The sequence below is a fragment of the Teleopsis dalmanni genome, chromosome 2, assembly GCF_002237135.1.
Source record: "Teleopsis dalmanni isolate 2A chromosome 2, ASM223713v2, whole genome shotgun sequence".
NCBI lineage: Eukaryota > Metazoa > Arthropoda > Insecta > Diptera > Diopsidae > Teleopsis > Teleopsis dalmanni.
In genome coordinates, this window is record NC_051847.1 from 169,563,227 (window position 1) to 169,586,305 (window position 23,079).

Sequence of the window (23,079 nt, forward strand, 5' to 3'; positions counted from 1 at the left end):
AAATCCTGGGACTTCAAAGATATTAATGCATATTATTTTGTTTTTATTTATTACAAATTATAAAATAATGAAACATCACAACAATTAAAATATGCAAAAAAAGAAATCTTTGATCTTATTCGATATTATTCCAGTTGTGATTTCCTTTTGCTAACTTTTTACCAAGATCCTTCATTGTCAGATTTCATTAGTATACAATGGCATCAAGTATTGAGATAATATCAATAACCTAAAAGAATTCAAATACTCCATCAGAGTTAAATCTACTCTCCTAATTTAAATTGAACTGAAGTTAAACTAATTACTGGTCCTATAAGTAGACAAGCTTCTATATCTACCATTTTTGAAATATGTTAAGGCACTAAACGATGGTAAAACCTGCAGATTTTATGAATTATAGAGTAAAACACTCACTTACTTTCTTGGTGTCTATAAATTTTATTGGACCCAAAAGAGGTCTGGATACTTGATCGAACAATATTGATATGCCAATCAATAAACTTAATCTATATGCGAGTAAGATAGAAATCCAACAATGCCTTTCACTGTTCTTGCATTTTAAACAATTTATTATTATATTAAGGTCTTCTAAATCTGCCAAATTGCGCCATAATCTTTGCTTTGTATTCAGCTGCAATTTGTTGTATACGTGCAGCTCTCTCTTTGGGAGGTAGTTTTAACTAAAAATAATGAGATAACATTTATTTTTTCCATTTTAAATTAGGACACAACAGAACTTACTGCTGAACTTATATCGAATCCTTCTGTTGAACTTGCCAAAATCGTTAAGACCAGAAAAGCAGCAAGTGCGAAAATTATTTTGAAGTTCATTTTTATTTTCGTACAACTAAAGAAATACTAAAATTCACTTTGAGATAACGTTTATATATACGTTTTTATGGTTACCATTAAATGGGGGAACTAAATAATTTGAAATTAATTATTAACACTTCATTATATAGTTTGATAAAAGAAATTCTTTTTTTCACACATAAGTCTTATTTAATGACATTCTTATTATACCATATTTAATAATTAGAGTGAAAATATATCAGGGATGTTAAATTAAATTGGAATATCAATTTAGTTAATTTTAATATATTTATTTTCATATCTAGAAGTAAAGTTTTAGTTGACTGACCTGAATTTCGGTCAGTGATTAGAATACAAAACCAAAATTTATAAAATTTGGTGGCATAAAAAGTATTTGCTATTTTTGAACAAAAAATAAATCAGTTTAAATCAATTTTAATCAAGTATTCATTAGTCTTTATTATTTGAGACCTTTTGCCGTTTTTAGGATAGCTTTATAGGTTCATCGATGTAAAAGTTCTGTGGCTTATCTAGAAAAAAACAATCAAATAATCTTGAACTGATCTTCTGTCATCATATTTTTTACCATAAAAAGAGTATTGCAGAGACCAAAACAAATGGTAGTCATACGGTTCAATATCTAGGCTATCTAGCAATTAAGTTTGTCGATTTGTTCCTAGTCATCAAATATGTGTATGATCTGGCATTGTCATGATAGAATACAACTCGTTTTCTGTTGACCAATTCTGTTCACTCTTCTTTAATTGTTTCATTAAAACGATCCTATACTAGTACGGTTGTAAATAGTATAGGACTGAATTAATCCTTGCACCTGACAGAAGCAGCTTATTTATACAATTTAATTCGAACCCCAACAAACACGTAACATAACCTCATTTGCCGTCAACCCAAGCTTTGAAGTCGTTAATCACCACTATTTATCACCACATCATCACTATTTCAGCATAGTCGCTTGCATTAGATATTATCATATTTTTCACAGCCCGTGATATTTCACTTTAAAATTGACTTGAACAAAATCGAGCAAACACTTTTTCTGAATCCGGCGTTCACTCACAGTATCCTCACCGTTAACCGCATAAGTTTTTCCATATATTTTTGCTGAAGATTTATCTTTTTAATAGTAATAGGGAAACACATAGCGTAATTCGTCAAATATTTCACTCATTTTCAGATTAATATAAGTTTTTTCACGAGCTTACAACCACTTTTCAAACACAATAACCGCGAAGAACAGAAAACTGATCTATAGCCAGATAATTAGACCAGCATTACTTTATGGGTGTGTCGCGTATAGCAAAGTAGCCGACTCTACTATCCAAAAGCTACAAGTTGCTCAAAATCAGGCTCCCCGAAGACTCTTCAAAGTGCCTTGGTATATCCGCACAAACGACATGGTAAGAGACCTTAGAATAGACCCGATCAAAAAATACATAAGGGACAGAGCACTGAAGTTATATGCGAAAACTGACAGGCTATCCTACTTAGCACTATATAATCTTAGAGTAATCACTCTCCGCACGGGGAAGTACGCAGATCTTAGATCAATCACTGAATAATCATGAAGCTTACAGGGAATACATAAATTAGCCAATGAGATGGGTGGGACCCTGTAATACCCCCAGCTATCAAAGAGTAAAAGTGCCCAGTTGCGCTGACTCGAAAAAAGGATCAACATATATGCGAACAGCGAATTACACTACTGCTTTAATAATATTATGTAACTTGCAGTGTCTTCTTTCAAGAAAGTGTTTATTTGACATAATCGGATTAGTTTTGTCAAATATATGTGTGCTAACACCATCTATTTACAAAAAACCAGGGATAGTTCTTAAATGTCCCGTTTGATTATATTAAGCGAAGACATTCTTAAAAGATAACATTTCAGGCTAAGTTTGTTATAAAGACAAAAAATTATATTGATTGGAAAATTAATGAAATATCTGAAGAAACACAATTTTATATAAAATACAGTATGTGTATATTTTCTATATTTAATGCAATCCTCTGTATTTCTTTTTCTTTCCAAACTGTCCGGGGTGAACCAATGCTTTCTCAAGTATTTGTCTCCTTTACTCTTTATATAATATATATTTATTTTGAGTATAATTTTATATATAATTTTTGTTTCAAATTTAGATCTAGAAAAAAATCATTGCGAAAAATTCGATACTACTATATTTTTTTTTTGATTTTCATACGTTTTTGCTCCGAATGTTGTTATTGTCAAAGCAGTTATAAGGCGGGATGAAAAGAAACAACAACAAAATCTCATTAATTACAATTATTGAGAAAGAAGGAAAACATTTTAATTGCTGAAAATAATTGGCTATTTTGATATTTGGTTAATTACATATAACACAAGCTCACAGACAGGCTCACAAGCTCAAAGGATCAACTCAGAATGTACGTCATATTTTATATTCGCATTATTTTGATAATTAATATATTTTTGCTGCAAATTATATACTCAAATTTATATTTATAACATATCTCTCTACTACAATATATATATATATATATATATATACCATATGCAATGAGAATATTATTCTATAGTTCAGTTATTCTATTTTCTTAATAGCACCTAATGCCATAAGGGTCGAAAATTTTGGTCTTTTGTAAGTGTCATCCTTATGCTATTACACTAAATCATAGTGAAATTTCATATTTCTATTTAATAAATAGTTTCCATAGCAAGTATCAAATTTACATAATCTCATACAAAGTGCTCATACAAAGTTTGCTACTCTTATTTATTTTTGTGGAATTTTGTAGGCTTATTTCTTATTTGTTTGCTGCTGGCAACACTAAAGTCAACGTGCCTTTCCGATTTATGGGTTTGTTAGTGCTGGCTGTTTTGATTAATTACTGTTATTTGGTACAAGATTTTGCTTTCACTGAAGTGTGTCCTTGAAGCCTGTTAAAGGAAATAATTTTCCGCAGTCAGTTTTGGCCAAATGAAAAACAGTCATCCAACGAATTTGTATATTTTTCCACGCACACACAAATTTAAATCTGTTAGTGTAAAGCGGAACGTTGACCGGGTTAAGCTAAATTTGAGTGACAATTTTCAAACAACCATAACTAAAACAACAACTACGCATTACCTACAACAACAACAATGTTGTTACAAGGAAATATTGTGAGCGAAGCATAAAAGTTTTTAAACAAACTTTGGCACAACGTTTTACTTCAAACGGATTTTTTGGCCATTTTAGTCAAACTTGAACCAAAGCACAATTTTATGTTTTACTTGACGTTGAAGCATCAGCAGAAAATCCAAAAATAAAATAATAAGAAAGAGAAATAGAACTAGAAATAGAAAAAGAAAAATATTAGAGTAAAAAAAAGAAAACTGGTACAAAACTTTAACCCAAGTTTATTTTGTATAACAAAAACAAAAAAAAATAAAAACAAAGAAAACCCAAACAAAAACAAAAACAACAAACGAAATAATACTTAAATAATAAAAACAAAAGGGAAAACACATACACTAGAGCCCCTCTAGTGTATACGCTGCACAGCACAAGTCTACCTACCACCCGAACACATTAAAAACAGGCATACCGCAAGTGTAAGCTTAAATACACGTACGTTCAAACACACACACACATACTTGCATACATTTGTACACAAACTTACATGTTTCATATACTATGAAAGCTATGAAGGCTATAAAATAAGAATGAATATATAAATGAAAATAAGAATAAATATAAGAATGAAAATAAAAATAGAAATTGAAATGAAAATGGAAATGGAAATGGGATAGAAATGCTATGGAAAAGGCATAAAAACGTATCAAAAGTAAACGGCAGACTTTGCTGCTTTCAGTCATAGTCAATCAGCCAACAACGTAGAAGGAGTTACGACGGCCTGTAGCGAAACATAATCGTGCGTGGAATGGGTTAAAAGTGAAGATTTTGCGGTTGATTTCCGGAAATTTGTAATTGTAAAAGTGGTTATCAAGCGGGAAAGTGAAGGGAGGGCATGAGAAATGAAAAGCATTCGTATGGATTTTAAATAAGTAAAGTAGGCAATCATTTAATACCATTGCTTGGGTGTTGTTATCTTTGAATGTAACGTAGCATCATGCGGCAAAAGGCAGTCTTCCCATCGTTTGGTTTTGAAAAACCTCGATACATTCCACACATACACCAACACCACCTCCACCACCAGCACCATAAACATTTGATTAGAAAATCCACAAATGAGTGGAATTCTAATTGAATTTCCGTTTCCTGGTATGCTAAAGTAGCAGACACACAATTGACAAGGCACAAAGTGAACTGAACAAAGAAATTACGCAAAGTAAATAGACTCGTAAGTGTGAGTGATGCTTTAATATAGAGTCAACTACGACCAGGCTCAGTCTCTCCTGTACTTCTACTTCTGCTTCTTCTACTATTTTTACTTCTTCCAATGCCAATTGGTCTATTAAAGTTGATAACGTTTGATTTCAAAATTATGCCAACAATTTTAACTTGATATCACATTTTTGATTAATTCATGACAAATTATTCTGCAATATTTCACAAAGGGTTTTTAGAGGATATTAAAAAGGAATAAGTCCTATTTAAGCTTAACAAAAATTTATTTGATTTAAAATTCAAATAAAAGATATTGAAGTTAAAATAAAATATAAATGTTGTTCAATTATTCAAAATCTGGTTTTACTTTTAAATTAAGATATACCTATTTTCTTTTTCTTCTCTCTTTATCTTTACTAAATTTCTTATTAATTGCCCTCTTCAACTTGACCAATGCCATTCAAGTGCCAACCTGGGTTTTGTTGTCGTCGTTCGGTATGCTTTCAGCTTTTAAAAGATTATCACATAAACAATATTGCCAAGGTATAAGTGGCAAAAAAGTTAGATAATCTCTTTTCTTTTTCATTTTTAAGAAATAAAAATAAAAAAGAAAACTTCGGAAGGAAACAATAGAAACAACAAAAAAAATCATTGGAAAATTTAAAAAGAAAAAAAATTAAAAGTAAACATAAGTTTAGAATTATTACCAAAGAGACCGTCTTAAATATTAAGGGGACCACTAAGTGAAACACGAGTCCAGTCCCAGGACTAAATACAAAAGAACATGAAACACATAATTTATCAAAATAATTTTATTAATGGGGGTCGATAAAGATCTGAAGTAAAACTAATTTTAACAACTTTTATTACAAAAATTATGTGAACTTCATTTGATAATATATTAAAAATTACTTAAAATAAATTAAAATTTAATATAAATTTCAATATATCAAAGTTTTTAAGTTACAACGTGTCGCATTGCTAGGAGAGGAATGGACTCAACAGAATGTCCATACCTACAAATTAATTATAATATCTGTTCATCGTATATTATATTCCAAATTTGTAAAGATAAATTATTTTTCTCGACTACCTAAAGGAAATAGAGCTTTTCACGCTTAAGTCGAATTATTAAATCACATCAAAGATAGATGTCAAAACTCAGATAAAGTCGTTTCACTTGCTACAATTAAACTGTCAATTAAACAAGAATACCTGAGCGTAGCTGGATTTGACATATATATAGGGATTATATGGAACCTTGTTGTGGCTGTTATAGTAGTATTTAAACATAATCGTAAATAAAGACTAGTCTGTAACATGCAAGAAATGGAGCTCATAATAGAAGTTCAAGAGCTTCGTTCCCGGCAGCTACATACCATAACTAGAAATCTCAACTTGAGGTCCATTAAAAGTGCCACCTAATTAGTTAACTTTTCAGTAACAGTTGTCAGTTTAGATAGTTATGAGATAGTAAAAATTTTTTTAATACCAGCTTCACTGTCTGTATAATCCATGTCAATATCTTATTTCATAATAAATATTACCTATTAAAGGAGCTTCAGAGTGCCTATTCAGAAGATCACACTATATCTGCATGATCAGGAATCTAAAATCGGTGTTTTTTTGAACTGCCACTCAATGAATTTATGTCTTGGTTGCACTCGTTGGTTCGCTTCGATGGGAATTAGATCGCAAAAATATCTTTCGTACCAGCCTTATTATAATTTCAATGTCAATGTTCAGAAGATAATCTATATAATAATTTTGAGCATATAAGGAACGTTTAAAGTATTTATTTCCCGCTTTATCTGCTTGATTTGGAACCCAAGTTCGAAGTCCTAATTTGACGAATACTAGATCCCAAAAAGTTGTTTTCAATACTACCTAAACTGTTGTGATTTCAGTTGTCTGTTGAATATTTATCATATGAACTATATAACACTTTTGAGGATAAGAAAGATTTAGAGTATTCATTCCCTAATATAACTGTAGAACCCAAATACCAAGATTGGTGTCCTACTTTGATAAGAATCATCATCCTCAATTCCTGTATCTCCCATTGGAGCATAGAGCATTATGAGGCACTTATCTTATTGATGAGAATAAAACACCAAAATGTTTTTATAATAATAACAATGTTGATGATATGAACATAGAATGAACTCTAAGTAAGGTTCGACAATATTCGAATGACTAGAACCGAGAAATTAATATTTACGTATACATTTACGGACACTGAAATATCTTTATTATTTGAACTGACTGTAAGATCAATGTCTATGTTGATCATAGTACATAATATATATATTTATGACCTGAAACCTACTCGTGAACTTGAATAGATGAGGTGTAAGCCGTTGACATTTTTATATAAACAGCATTATATGTTAGTCTCTTAACTCAATTAAATTTGATAGCTCGTATATTGTGAATTCATATAGTTGAGATCTAAGCCGGTAAAATATGTTATATATAATAGCAGCATGAAGTCCCTTAGCTCAATTAAATGTCATAGAAAGTATATAATAATTGTTTTTTTTTTAAATGATAATGAATAAAATTTATTAATAAATAAATAAATGATTATTAATAATTGGATAATATTTCTATTATTTTATTCTTGATGTTTGCAAATAATAAGAAATAATACGTCAAGCTCAAATGTATTATAAGACTAGATTGATATCATAACATATTTTCAAATAATAAATATTTACTTTGTGAACAATTTTATTTATATTTGCATAAAAACATTAAAGAGTTTATTAAAATAAATTAAATTAATAAATTAAATTAATGATATTTAAATTAATAATTTTTAACATAATTAAAATAAAATTTTTAAACTTCAGTCATCTTAAAAACTGTTTAAATTCCATTAGTTTTTCTACATTTTAATAAAGAATAAAAAAAAAATTAATTTAAAACGCTTAAAGTAAGATTATTAATATATTTTGAACATTAAAAAAATAAAAAAAATGTTTTTTCCAATTTCTTTTAATTTAAATTTAAATTTTTCGGCTCGATTTCATTTCCGAAAACTCATTCGCTTATCTTTCATATTAAAAAAAAAAAGTTCAGCTCCATCGTGGGGTTCACTTTCAATATGAGCAGCTGCTTCTTATCGAAAACTATTATTTTTAAATATATTTTTTTTTTTTAATTATTTTGTTTGTATGTTGTTTCTACTGCATTATTAATTATTTGATAAAACTTTTAAATATGAGACTAAATGTTTGAAGTAAAGATCATAAATTTTTCTTTTTTTTATTTCGTCGCTATTCATTATTAAATTTAAAATAAAATTTACAATGCACTTAAATTATTTATTATTAATAAAATTTAATAATTATTAAAACCAAAAAAAAAAAAAACAATAACCATAAAATTAATTCTGTAAAGTTTTCAGTTAGATAATTGTCAAAAATTTAATAGAAATATAAAATTTTCAATTTATTTCGGTTTAAATGAAATATTAAATTTTATTTCACTATTGTATAATTACAGTGAAAACTCTGTTAAACAGAAGCTGTTCAAAATGAATAACACCCTTAACAGTATAATATTGTGCTGATTCCCAATGTACATTTTACATTTTTCAAACAAAGTACATTTTTCTAAAAGGATAATTCTCTTAATAAAGAAAGATTACTGGTCTCTGTGATTTTATTCATTACGGCATAACGGAGATATCGTAGGAACTTCATATTCGTGCTCCAATTTTTCAAATTTTTTCCTATCAATGAAGGTTTTCTTCATTTTTCCTAGAGATAGTATAATCATATCGGTAATGTTAAAAAGATTATAAGAACATCTGTTTAGATGTAGTTAAATATATTTTTATATGTAATGTATATATAGAGTGGTCCTATTGAACTACAACTGAAGTCAAATTGCTATAACTTTTGAACTAGTGACAACAATGAGTCCATATTTGATACTGATAGCTCTTTATATTGCTAAAAAACATACTAAACCACTAAACCATCTCCTCAGAACTCAAACCTAGTAGTGTGATTATTTGGGCAGTAAATCATAAATAACTATTATTAGACCAATCGAATACCTCATGGTAAAATATTTTTGAAACTGACAATATCTGTTGCTAATATCTATTGCTGTTGGCTACTACTACTGTTGCATCACTGTTGCTCTCCGTAGTAGTGCACCCTAATGGAGTTTACTAAATGTAGAGGTTATACGAGAATTTATAAACATTCGATTAGCCATTAGAAACCGAAGACCACGATTTAAAGTGCTTTAAGTTGTACGATGACGCTGTATGTCCGTAGAGATTACTAAGCAAAAATATACAAAAACATACAAATTTAGACTTTCAATAGAGTCGTAGTTCTCACTAAAGTCGGCAATGTGAAATAATGGTTATAAATTTGATTGTAATTTTTTTTTAAACATATTTTATTCAAAAATTCTTATTGAAGTATAAAAATTCAAAGTACTGAAATGTTACAGTTCAACTGGACCACTCTGCGTATATATATACCATATATAGTAGTGTATTGTATATTGTATTGTATATTAGTTTTAGACATTTAGACATGTATATAATACAATATGTATATACATACTTCAGTGTTATAAATATCTACTCATATATCTGGATAAAGTAATATAGTTTTGTTCCTCTCTACGGGTATATAGTATAGTATTGCGATAAGGCATTTCTCATTAATTTTTTAAAAAAATTTTGTTAGTTTTTTAAGCAATTCACTTTGATGAATTCATTTCAACTGCAATATGATGTAATTAAATAAACAACTTCATTACATATGCATTTATTTTCATCAGTTTTTCTACCTCAATTATTTTTTAAATTATATTTTTTTAATGTGTGTACTCTATATTATACAATTTTTTTTATTATAAGTCATGAATTGTAATTGTTAAAATTATTAATTTAGAATTTATTTATAGATATGATTGTGATTCACAGGTTGCTTTATACCTATGAATCTATACAGGCTTGGATGACCTATATAAATAAAAAAATAAAATATGGAGTTATAAATTTTGATATGTATTTTTACTGAAATTTTCCAATGAGTCGAAGTTTTGTTAACTTCTTTCTTACTACGGGATATCTCAATAACGGGATTTCGTAATAGCTTTATATATATATTATATATTTTAACATAAATCCATATAAACTTAGAAGTACATTGTTGAACACGAACAGACTTATTAGTCAATGTTAATTTATATACAGATTTTTTAAATTAGTTTTAAAAAAATATATATTTTATAGCCATAGATATTTCGAAAATAATTTATAGTTATCTTCTGAGTTTTTATAATAGATTATTTAATTTTGAAGCGTTATAAAACGTTCATTTGAAGCTTTTTGCAAAGAGTGGACAGAAAAATGGGCAAACAATTTCAGGTTTATGCGCCACGATAATGCACCATCTTACCCTACATTAGTTCTGTGAGATTGAGACTCATACTTTTCTTCAACCACCACATTTATATAATTTGGCTTCATGTGACATCCGGATATTACTTAAGCTCAAAAGACCCTACAGGGTATACCGTTTCGAGACGCTTAAGGAGATAAAAACCAAATCCAAGTGAGTTGTAAAGTACTTTCCAAAAATCGACTTAAACATAATTTATGACTTTTATGATGGAAAAAATGTTGGAATAAGTAATGTAAACAATGTAATAGATTAAAAAGAATAAATATAAATTTTGAAGCTATAAAAATTTATACACTATTTCGTGAACAGAATTCTTTATATAGAATTTTTTTATATAGAATAAATTGTATTATATATGTAAAACATATGTAGAATATATTATTTATATTAAAATAAAATTTATTTGTTTAGGTAAATTTTTTAAACCAATTCGTTCTTGTTGTCGGGATGCAAATAAAAATTAAAAAAGTTTTTTTTAAATGTTTAAAGTCTTTATATTATATTTATATTTATATTGAATCTTTTTCTTTTTTTAAATAGAAATAATTAATATTAAAAAAGCAACAAAAGTTTTATTTCATTAATTAATATTATATATTTGAATGACGATACAGCTGTTTTGAGTATTACCAAATTCCCGTAACAACTGATCTATTGAATATATCACTTTGCTTTATTAGTTCATATCTTAAAATATATTTCATTTAGTGGCTGTATTTTTTTTTTGCGGTACGTAAAAATAAGCGAAATCCCCAGTTTTCAGACTTTAACCTACCCACTTAAGAAAGAGTTCAAAAGACCTCAGCTATCAGACTGTGAAAGATTTCCGGCAGCGATCACATTCCAGTAAGTAGAGAACCATAAGAATCTCAGCATTTGAATTTCTAAATTAATTTTAGATAGTATTTATTTATATTATATTATTACGAATATTTATATTTATATGTATGAATATAAATTAGCCTAATCAGGATGCAGAATAGTAGAGAGTCTACAATGAATTTAAAACCAGAACAACAAAAACCCAAAATAAACTTCATTCATAATCAATTAAATACTGTCTAATACATTTTAATCCTCATATTTAGGTCCTCATATTAAAAGTCGCCTATGGGCGACTTTGTTCAATATTAAAACCTCTGTTTTGATTTTTCACTTTTTGGATTTTTGATTTATTTTAGACTATTGAACTCAATTCTGCAACTTGTTTTCTTCCTAGATATCTGGGCCTCTAGTAAGAATGGGTTAAATTTAAAAATTAAAATTTTGAAGGGTCGAACAATTTTTTAATTTAGAAAGATTTTTAATTTAATGTTCAGCAAACTTACTACAAATAAATAGGCAAATAATTCTGTCATAGATTCTATTCGTTATGTTTTAAAAGCAGGGATTTTTAAAATATATTTCAAAGTCATCCTACTGAAAAAAAAAGACTCAATGATCTATCGTGTTTTTTTATTGATCCCGTTTTTATTATAAAATATTTGGAATGGAATGGGCTATTATCGTCCCATATACCCTCATTAACTACACCTATGTTTACATTTTATTATCTGTAGACACGTGTTTGCAATATATTTTATATTATTATATTAAAATAGAATATATTATAATCAATATATTATAATCGAATATATTAAAATAAATTGTATCTGTAGAATTTGATGGGGTGATAAAATAATTCGTGATTAAATTTGGAAATAAAAATTTAATTCTTATGAAATTATATTTAATGACTTATAAAAATTTTAAGCAAATTATACAATTATTTCTTTTTTTTTTAAACCCTAAGTAATATACAAAATTATATTTTAATTGATATTTTGTTTTCAAATATTTTTTAAATATTAACAACATTCATCTTAAGAGCTGAAGCAAATAAGCATTTATTAAATTAGTCAGTTTATTTTGAATATAAAAAAAATCATTTTTAATCACTGAATTAGTTAATTAATAATTATTTAATATCGACCATTACAAAATTATATATAAATAAGTAAATTTAAATAAAATTTTTTTTTAATAACTATGAGCCACAGCTCGATATATTGTAATATGGCTCAATTAAAAAATAATTAATAATTTTTAACAAACATTTTCGGCTACAATTTATTTAATTATAGCATAATTATATATGTAAATTTATATAATATATAATATAAAATATTTTAATTTATTATAAATGCAGTATATATAATAAATAAGAACTTACCAATAAATTCAATCAATTGAGATTAGTTTTCCATTTTTTTACATTGAGGAAGTTTGAATATTTAAATTATATGTTTTTCACTGATAAAATGCACAATTTTATTATATTCTATTGTTGCTGGCTTTTATGGTGAATAATATTGTAATAAGAAAATAAACAAATAAAAAAGATTCGAGCATATTACACAAAACAAACAATTTGAAAGAAAACATACAAGTTTTATGGTCAAAACTACAAGAAAGAACCTCCTCGGGCATCAACAAATCCAAATATAATTTAAATCTGTGATAAGCAAAAAGGTCCCCAAGGATTATGCGACTAAAAATAAAATACAAAATATAAACTTTGATGATTACAATTTAAAGTTTTGTGGCAAAAAAAAACCAAAAATGTGAAATGTAAAATTTGGGAAATAAAAACAGTTTGGAAATGTAAACTAAAAATCCCCCGGAATCCCCACAATACGGAATAAATAAATAAAGTAAACATAGTAGTTTAAGGATAAAATAATATTAGAATTTCCTTTTGCTCTGCTGCTACTTCATTTTTATTAATAATATATTTTACAACATATGAATCAAATAAAAATGCCATAAGACAAAATAACCAAATAGTAGCAAAAAATCGAAAATAGAAAAAGCGGCCTCTCTTTTTGAATACACGTACGATTTGCGTGTAACGTACCAACGCTCCCCTACCAACACACAATTAGATACATACATATTTATAGCCACTACTGTAGTTCTAAACTATACCCAAAGGCAAATGAAAAATGGTAATGTTTGCCGCCGCCGTCGCTTGTCAGCTTAAGAGCACATCACACAGCACTGTACAAAGCACTGCAGTATATACAACACAGCAAACAGGAAATAGCGTTAAGGCAGACTCCAGCCATTATGTTAGCATTGCTAGGAGCATCAAAAATTGTTATCACTGTTGATAGCAACTGAAACAGCGACGGCGACGGAGACAGAGATTTCAGTAACTGCGCTAGCAACATTTAAGCAAATCAAACCGTATGTAATAGCATGTAAAATACTTGAGACATAAAAGTTTGACTTTGAGACTGACATGTCCAGGTTTCCTGCTTGCTTTTGCTTTTCTTCAGTGCGTGTGTGTTTGTGTGTGTGTGTGTGTTTGTGTGCTATGCAGAACGGATATACTTTCGTTTGGTGATAGTGTTTTGATAGCAACGTCATTAACAGCGACAATAAAAATAATAACAGCAACATCAGCAAACACCAAGCAAATGTTAATAGGCGTCAGCAGCCAAGTCAATATTCTTCAGCACAACAGCAACAAAAACAACGAAAACAACAACAACAGAATTCAGTTCTTGCATTAAATGTTGACAGTCGATTTTCTCGATTTTAATTACCAATTTAAAAGTGAAAATGAATTAAAGACTTTATAAAGTGAGAAATTATTTATATTTAAATTTTTTAAATTCTGTTAAGTTTTTTAAATTCCATTAAATTTTTACTATTTTATGTTACTAATAATTTTAAATTATTATTAAATGTTTTCGAGAGATTTTATTAAATTTTAACAAATTTTCAAAATTTTATTATATTTTTGGAATATTATTGAATTTTTAAAATTATTATTGAATGTTCAAGATTTTATTAAATTTTTATATTTCATTAAATTTTCAACATATTATATTTTTGATATATTATTGAATTTTTAAAATTCTGTTAAATTTTATTTTAAATATTTTAGCATATAATTATGCCACATTTTAGTATTTAATATTAGAATTTTGTTTTTGCTTTTATTTGTGATAGAAATTTTCGCGATTTTAATTTTAAATTTTCATGACTATTAAAAATAATTTTTTTTTGTTCAAAATTCAAAACAAAATTTGGATGCGGAACTTATTTGCGGTCGTCATTTGTACTTTAACTGACACGTCCATGCAGTTTTGGTGCATTTTGAGTTTTGCATTTCATGGATGTTCGCGTTGTTTTGCACTGCAACTGCGGTTTTTAGTTGAGGTTTTGTAATTCAATTTGAGCTTAAATAAGAATTTTATTTGTTTTTTCATGTGAAACCAAAAGTATAAACTGTGCGCTTCATAGTTACTTATAACACTTAACATAATTTTTATTTTTTTTTTTTTATTACGAGAAAATATCGGCCAGAAAATATTCGGCGAAGCAACGAAATCAAAATAAACAATAAAATTGGCGCGCGTTTTTTACAATGATTTGTTTTTTACTTTCTGACTGTGTTCATTAATTAAATAATCAAAATCGTGACGTACAACAAGACACATTTAATTTCAAAAGAGTAGTCGCACATAGTATGTACAATAATTACCAAAAATTTTCTTTAATTTTAAATTTTTATTTTGTTTTTTTTTCTTTTATTTTTGTTTATTTACTTAATTCATCTCAAGCTTTATTTATTAAATTACTTGTTGTTTATTTAATGCGTCCGTACACCGACGACATCAATTTCATTCTGAAAATGTTTGGTATGTAACTCGGATTGGATTCTAATATTTGCTAACAGCGTCGACGTTAGCAAGCAGTGCACATTACAGAAATGTAAGCATCAATGCAAACAGCACATCACATATGTTGCAGCAACATTGTTGCTTATGTTCAACGTACTGCATTAAGTTAACTTATCATAATATAGAATATAAAATATAAAACAGTAATAATTGAAAAGATCTTATCAATTGCCGCCACTTACTTTGTCAACCTTAAAATTATAACAAATACAAATACAATTACATATTAATTTATATATTTTATATATGAGTTGTTGCTTATTACACTGTGCTTTCCCATATAAAAGCTTTTATGTTACTAACAACTGAAAGCTTTACAGTGAAATGTTAATAACTCTCTTACGAATGTTAATAAAATTTTGCTCTTAAAGAACAGTGCCATAGGGAATTTTATTCATATTTATAATTTTTTTATTATCCTTTATTTAGTAAATTATTTCATTTAATAAACACAAAATAGAATTTAAACAAAAATATCTAAGCAAATACATACATAATTTTTAATTTTCTCTACTAACTAAGCTTTTATTAAACAAATGTTTTCTTATAAAAACTTAACATATCCGCTGCACTGTTACTGTCATATTCAAGGTCGTTTTGGTGTGTCCCACTTAAAATATGTGTTGGTGGTTATTTGGGAAATGTTATTTTTATGTTAAATTAATATTTTCATGTTGCTAGGATGCTGCCTCCTGTTAATTCCCTGCTATCAACACGATTGTGTGTATTAATTTTTTTTTAAATTTATTATAATAAAATATAAATATTTTTTAAATAATTGTTAACATCATTTATAATATGCACAGGTGTTTCCTTACAAAGCACTACGAAATAAAATATTTTGACAATATAAATTAAAATGTATATATTGTGTTTCCTTGAAAAAGCTCCAAAAAATAAAATATTTTGGTAGATAATTGATAAAATCACATATATTATATACAGACAGTTTCCTAACAAAGTACCATAAAAGCAAGAGGTGATACCTTGTCAAAGAAACTAGAAAAACTGTGGGGGAAGAGGGAGGTTCATTTTTAATATCTATCGAGAAACAAGATGTTAAAGAAAACAGACCAAAATCTTTAGTTCAAATCTGATTTATTTAAAAAATTATTTTTAAAAATACTTTTATATATATTAATCAATTTATAGTTCGTTGACTATTTTTTAGTTTGATACCCAATACACTCTTGTTTTTAATGGGTGATGATGCCACAAAAGTAATTTTTTTTTAAAAAATGTTCATTTAATTTTTCGGAAAGCCTTTAAAGTTTTCATACATCCTTACCTTATTATCTTGAACAATTTTTTTTATTATGCACCATATTCCTGTAGTCGTTTTTAAAGCAAGTTACCTACTATGAATCATACAAGAGCTTACTCTTAAAATAAAAACTATACAACTCCAATGTTATAATATTAAAACATATATTATATTACACATATATTATATTACACATATATTATATTATAATATTTTATATTATAATATTTTATAATTATAATGTAACTAGTAACTAATATCTTTAAACGTCATACTGTTTGATGAACCAGATCTTCCTTAATCTATGCGTTCCATTTGATCAAATCACATATAATGACCCAATAATCCATTGAAGCAATTTATTGCAGCCCGTGATAGACAAATTCTTTCCAATCTTAACAAACACTCAACATAATAAAATGTAAGCTTCAAACACGCATTTTTGAAGCTTACATTCAAACACTCAGGGTTCTATTCTTTATGTATTTTTTGAACGGATCAATCTTGAGGTCCCTGAGGATGTCATTTGTCTCAATGTACCATGGTCTTCTCAGAGCCTGGTTTTGTGCAATTCCTAGCTGACGAATAGTAATGTTTAAAGCTCAGTTAAACGCTACACATCTATATAGAAGTGACGAACAAATTATTTGGTTATATATCAGTTTCCTTTTCTTAGTATTGAGATTTGCATTGCTGAATAGCGGTTGGAGGTGCTTCTATGTCATTCATTATGTCGGTTGTAGTTCAATATTACTTATCTTTCTTCTCTACTTCATACTCGCATTAACTAAAACTGGCATATTTACCAATATAGATATATTAATGAATATATCATCTGCTTAACCCAATTGGAAGAGTATGCAGAAAACATACTAATAAATAAGCATAAATGTTAATTTCAACAAATTGTTATTTACAATAAAATTTGATTAATTTATTGCCTGAGCATTTTTAATAAAATTAAAATATAACAAAAATAAAACAAATTTTATTATTAAGGCTTTACTGCCTTACTGAATGGATACGAGTATGTTACAGAAAAGCAGATCCTTTAATAATATACCGAATTTATTGATAACACAAATAATGCGAAATTGAAGGTTTACAATATTGGCAAAATTAAGAATATCCACGGCAGATACGAGTATAAAAACTTATGCTGATTACATGAAATCATCTTTTCTTCTCAAACCAGGAAACCCTTTTGTGTTTGAGGATTCACACCCTCAAATGTGCGAAAAGGTCAAATGGCAAAAATATGGAAATAGGCCAAACCAAACATTCGCTACAATCCTGTAGGTATGTGTACATGGATTGCTTAAGACAAAGTAGCCCCTGAGGCGCATTTAAAAACAATTTCTTTTTATTATTATTTTATTTTTATTTTAAACAATTTTCATTCTCTCTTAAGCCACCAACTCATTGAAGCTTAAAGTTTACAATTTTTATTAAAAAAATATCATATATATTTAATAAGAAAAAGATTTGATATAAACAAATAAATAAAAAGAATTCTTGTTTTATTATTTACTTGCTTTCGCTTTTGCTTTAGGTTTCTCTGGCTCAGCGACCTGTGCGACCTTTGGAACTTTTGAGACTTTTGGGACCTTTGCGACCTTTGCAGTGGGAACAGATTTCATAGGTTTCTCAGTTTTCTCCGTCTTCTTCTTTGCATTGCCACCACTAGGTTGACCACCGTTTTCTATCGGAGCCTTAGTATTTGTAATTTTTAGTTTGGGTTTCTTGGGCTTAGTTACTGTCTTCTTTACTGTGGCCTTTCCTGCACCAGTGGGTTTTAATACCTTTACATCCGTAGCAGCTTTCTTAGTTGTGGTTTTCTTAATTTATATGCAATATAAAGAAATTGATATGATATTAACTATTTTAAGAAATACTTAGTAGAAATAACTATATATAACAGTATACGTTATATGTGAACATAATATATTTTATAAGATTTAGTATAATATATGCGTAAAATAAATCATATAGATTATATAGAAAATGTAGAAAATATAAATAACATAGAATATATAAATAATATAGATTATATAAACAATATAGATAATACAAACAATACAGAAAATATAAATAAAGTTCCAAGAACGGCTAAACTATATGAGTTGATGTATATAACCATACCATAATTAAAAAAGTGAATAAATCATATAGAGAAATTTTTACCAGCTATATACCTATATAAAAAACAATTGATAGTGAAACATAAAGTCATCTATTCAGCCTACCTAGAAAAAAGTGCTCTAGAGTCATGACTTGTGATACAATATTACGCAATCTATAGAGCCCTCAGGAGAAAAAATCTGTAAGATATGACTTGCGAGGAAAAAATCAAAGAATCTACTCAGCATTTGAATCTCTGAGGTCGTGACTGACACTCTCTTAGGTTGAGAAATGTTTTATATAAATATTGTTAAAGTTGTGGAGATGATAAAGAAAGGTCAACAGTGCAACATTTCTTATGCAGCTTCGCAGATCCAGCTAGAAGCTGAGTGAAAGCTTTAACTATCAATTCCATTGGAGAGATAAAATTAAAAAGTTCATGTAGTTTTGTAAGGCTCCAAATATTCTTTTGTTAATCTCAAAAAGTAAGCATACCAAAAAGAAAACTGATTAAGCAGATATGCGTATATGCTCATATGCTCTTCAAGTAAAAGAGACTTCAGTTATAAACTTCTATAATTTTAGATCCATCGTTATGTACTTTGCTTTTTAGTTTCTATTTTTCATAGAGGGTATATGGCCTCATCTTCTTGGTCATATTCTTGTGCACTATATAATTTTAATTATGCATTACGCTATAACTCATTATTTGACAAAAACCAACACCAATGAGAGATGAACGAATCCTTTAATCTATATCAAAGTTACACTAGTCAACTTTTTAAACATCTAAATAGTACTCAACTTGTGCTTTATTATTTAGAAAGACATGCTTCCCCAATGCATGAAAAAGAATGGATGAAATCAAAGTCAAGTCAAATCACAAAACCCCAATCTTATGCTCATCATATCTATACATAATTAACTATTATTATAAGTTAATTATTTTGAAATAGCCTTATTTAAGATTTCACTGAAATTTACGAAAATCTTGATATATCTTATTGAGCTTAAAATCATTTTGCAGTGATCACAAAAAAATGATATTAGTAATGGAACTTCACTCAAAAGTAGACGAAGCTCCAAAAACATAGGAGAGATTTACCAGACGGAAATTAGAATACAACACTTTTCCAAAGCATAAAATTTAGCAATAATAATGGACATCAATCACAATCTTCAACTATTCTATTTGACTTTCTTCCTTTATACTAAACGGTGTCGGTTCGAGGAATGAACAGAATGAATAAGGGGTTTTTTTATGCTCTAGGTGACATTTATAGAAGATCGCAAAGTGGTTTCCACGGCGACTTTATCTTACATACACCATTGGCAATTTTTAAAATTTTTCTCAAATTTAATAAATATTTTTGTATTTATAGTGCTTTAAGTGCTTTAAATTTCTTCTTTTAATAAAAGAATTTCATAAGTTTTCAATTATATAGAAGCCTCCTTTTTTTAGCCTTTATATATAACATACGATTATGAATTGGATTTCATACTTTTGCATCCTTAATCGACTACCTATACATAGGAGTACAGAAATCCTCCCTATAACCCTTATAATGCGTTTTTATATTACTCGATTTCAATCCCCCGTATAACACGGGCATTCTCCCATATAACGCGTACCTTTGCACGTGTGTATACGGAGTATACTGGAATACCCCTATAACGCATTTTCCCATAACGCGGAACCAATCTACCGCTTCATAGACGGGATTACTGTATATGTTTTTCAGCAGTGCTAAAAAGTTATGGTTTTCGATGAGATTACACAAATAAGTAACAACCACGCCATCTAGTAGCAAATAAATATAAATGACCATACATAATGTTTAGTTGTTATAAAGACAAAATAATTGTATAAAATTAAATTAATATTGAAAGATAAAAAATTTAAAATAGTACGGGATCCTAAACCAAATTAAATCAATTTCGTGAAGATATCTTCCATTCTATTACAGTCTTAACATTTCAATGGAATTACCTTAGAAATTTTTGCATTCTTTTCTGCTGTTGTTGTCTTCTCTGCAGTAGTTTTTTTATTATTTTTTGCTGTCTCGTTATCTTTCTTCTTTGCATTGGCATTAGCTTTTCCTTTAGCTTTAGTTTCGGCAATTTTTTCTTGCTTTTTTTGCATCTTCAACTTTCTAGTTTTCTCCATAGCAATCTCCTTTTTAGCTTCAGCTGTTAACTTAAATGAACGCTTGATTTGTGATAATTTTCCAATAGACAACGAGTCTTTTATATATCTTTTAATCTGCAAATTAACTTTTTTCTCTTCAATATTTGCTATAAATAATAATATACAATTGAACCTTATAAGTCGGAATTTTATAACACTCGCTTACCGTAATTGGATATAATATAATTTCGAATGGCAACTATAGAGGAACCAGTACGTTCGTTTAGCTCCATTATAGCCGTATCTACCATTACTTGTGTCGGTACACGCTTAGGTTTATTACCATTTACGGCTATAATAGTATTTGTTTTTGTTTCAGGTTTTTTCAATGCAATTCTCTTGACACCACCGCCCAGCGTTAGATTCATATTTATTGCTCTTGAAGTTGTCAGCATATCATCATGCTCAACACTAATATCACTCATGCTATTACTCACGTTATCTTCATTCCCCTTATCGTCCTCCTCATCCTCTTCATCCTCGTCATCCTCATCCCCCTTATCACCTTCACTGTGCTCGATATCTTCAGCACCTTCAGTAACACCCACACCGTCTGAGTCCTGTTCTTTATCAGATTCGTCATTTGACTCTTCTTCTTCACCAAGTGAGAGCTCCTGTTCTTCTTTAGCCAACTTCATATTAGATTTCTCGCTCATTATTGTAAAATTGAATTAATTTCTATTATTCGAAAAATTATAAAAATTAATTTAATTAAAAATATGAAATTAATTATAAAATTCTATTTTTTTAAGTATACAAAAAAGAAACAATATACGACTTTCAAAAACATTTACACCAAAACTGAAACTAAAACGGTTTCTGTAACAGTAATGTCACCTATACAGGGTGTATGGTGATTAGCACGTCCAGTTGAATTCTTGATTTAAGAAAACAAAAACTTGTGTTGGAAGTCGAAAGTAAAAAACTTTTAACAATTATGATTTCTAGTATTTAAACTATGCTAACTATGTTAACTAATTTAGACAACCGAAAATTATTCAACAAAATGACAATCAAAGCAAAAACTTCATTTATTATAATAATGTCTGATTTACACGATGAGTGTTGATCTGCTCACAATATATATTCAAGTTATATCTTTGCAAATAATAACCTGCTGCCGTGTTTTAAACTATCTGAAACGAAATCTAAAATACTGGACATATTTTTTTTAAATATTAATATTTTAAATAAAAAATAAAATAAAAATAACATTTCTCAATGAATACTTGTTACAATTCTATATAACTAATAAATAATGTACCAATTGCTATAATATTTCACTACATTATTTTGATACTTCTACACGATTAGATCAGATTTTTAAGATGGGTTGGGAACTTGTCACCGCATCACAGCATCCTTTGAGGATTATTGTGACATACCCACTTCAGCTCCATAGACGAGTAGCAGTGGATAAGTACTGAAGTCTAAGTCTGGCAAGACTATCACAGTGATACCAAATGTGTTCTGCTGTTTCCTCTTCTTCGCAACAAAGTCTGCAGCTATCGTCTCTAGTAATTCCTAGATTCAATAGATGCTTTTTAACTCCGCAGTGCTCAGTGAGAAACCCTGTGACAAGTCGGATAACACTTCTGTTCAGCATAAGTAGCTACCTAGTTCTGGCTTTCGAAACGGCATGGATTCTTTGGCTTGTCTGCAGGCAATTGTATTATCCCAATCAGTCTGAGCTGCTCTTTCCAACCACTCATTAGTTTTAAGTTTAAAAAAGCTCCACGAAGGACCGCTGAATGGTTGTGGCCCAATATAATATGAGGTCGCCTCTTTTCATGCTAGTTCATCTTCTTTTTCAATTCCCTCAAATCCGCTGTACCCTAGAATCCATATTAAGTGGACCCTGTTTCTTTCAGCAAGATCTTTGAGAAGTATAAGACATTTCCACACAAGTTTTGAGGTTACTCGAGGTAAGCGTAGTGCTAGTAGTGCCGATTTACTGTCAGAAAAGATATATATGTTTTTTCCTGTGACAGATTTCCCTTTATATATTCTGGAACATAGTTCAATTGCGTGTACTTCAGCCTGAAAAACTCAGTTTTCTTGACTCATACTCGCAAATATTTTCTCTTTAGGTTTTACTCCATAGACTCCCGCCTCCACTCCTTCCATCGTTTTGGAGCCTTTTCTACACGATTCACAACACAAGTATAACATATTACTTACCTAC

The 23,079-nt window shown here is 28.5% G+C and overlaps 1 protein-coding gene across 5 annotated transcripts; it reads right to left on the reverse strand.

Moving 5' to 3' along the window:
* Positions 1 to 18,093: 18,093 nt before the first annotated feature.
* On the reverse strand, positions 18,094 to 22,055 carry LOC119684980 (ribosomal RNA processing protein 36 homolog). Of its 5 annotated transcripts, none has more exons than XM_038099144.1 (4): positions 21,950 to 22,055; positions 21,061 to 21,572; positions 20,697 to 21,001; positions 18,094 to 18,423 (listed from the first exon to the last, which is right to left on the reverse strand). In XM_038099144.1, exons 2-4 carry the CDS (start codon positions 21,548 to 21,550, stop codon positions 18,109 to 18,111), a joined length of 1,110 nt encoding a protein of 369 aa, XP_037955072.1. In that variant the 5' UTR covers positions 21,551 to 21,572; positions 21,950 to 22,055; the 3' UTR covers positions 18,094 to 18,108. The 5 variants fall into 5 exon arrangements, with proteins under 5 accessions (XP_037955072.1, XP_037955071.1, XP_037955069.1 ...); XM_038099143.1 differs by lacking the exon at positions 21,950 to 22,055 and adding an exon at positions 21,673 to 21,814; XM_038099141.1 differs by lacking the exon at positions 21,950 to 22,055 and adding an exon at positions 21,689 to 21,813.
* Positions 22,056 to 23,079: the final 1,024 nt, after the last annotated feature.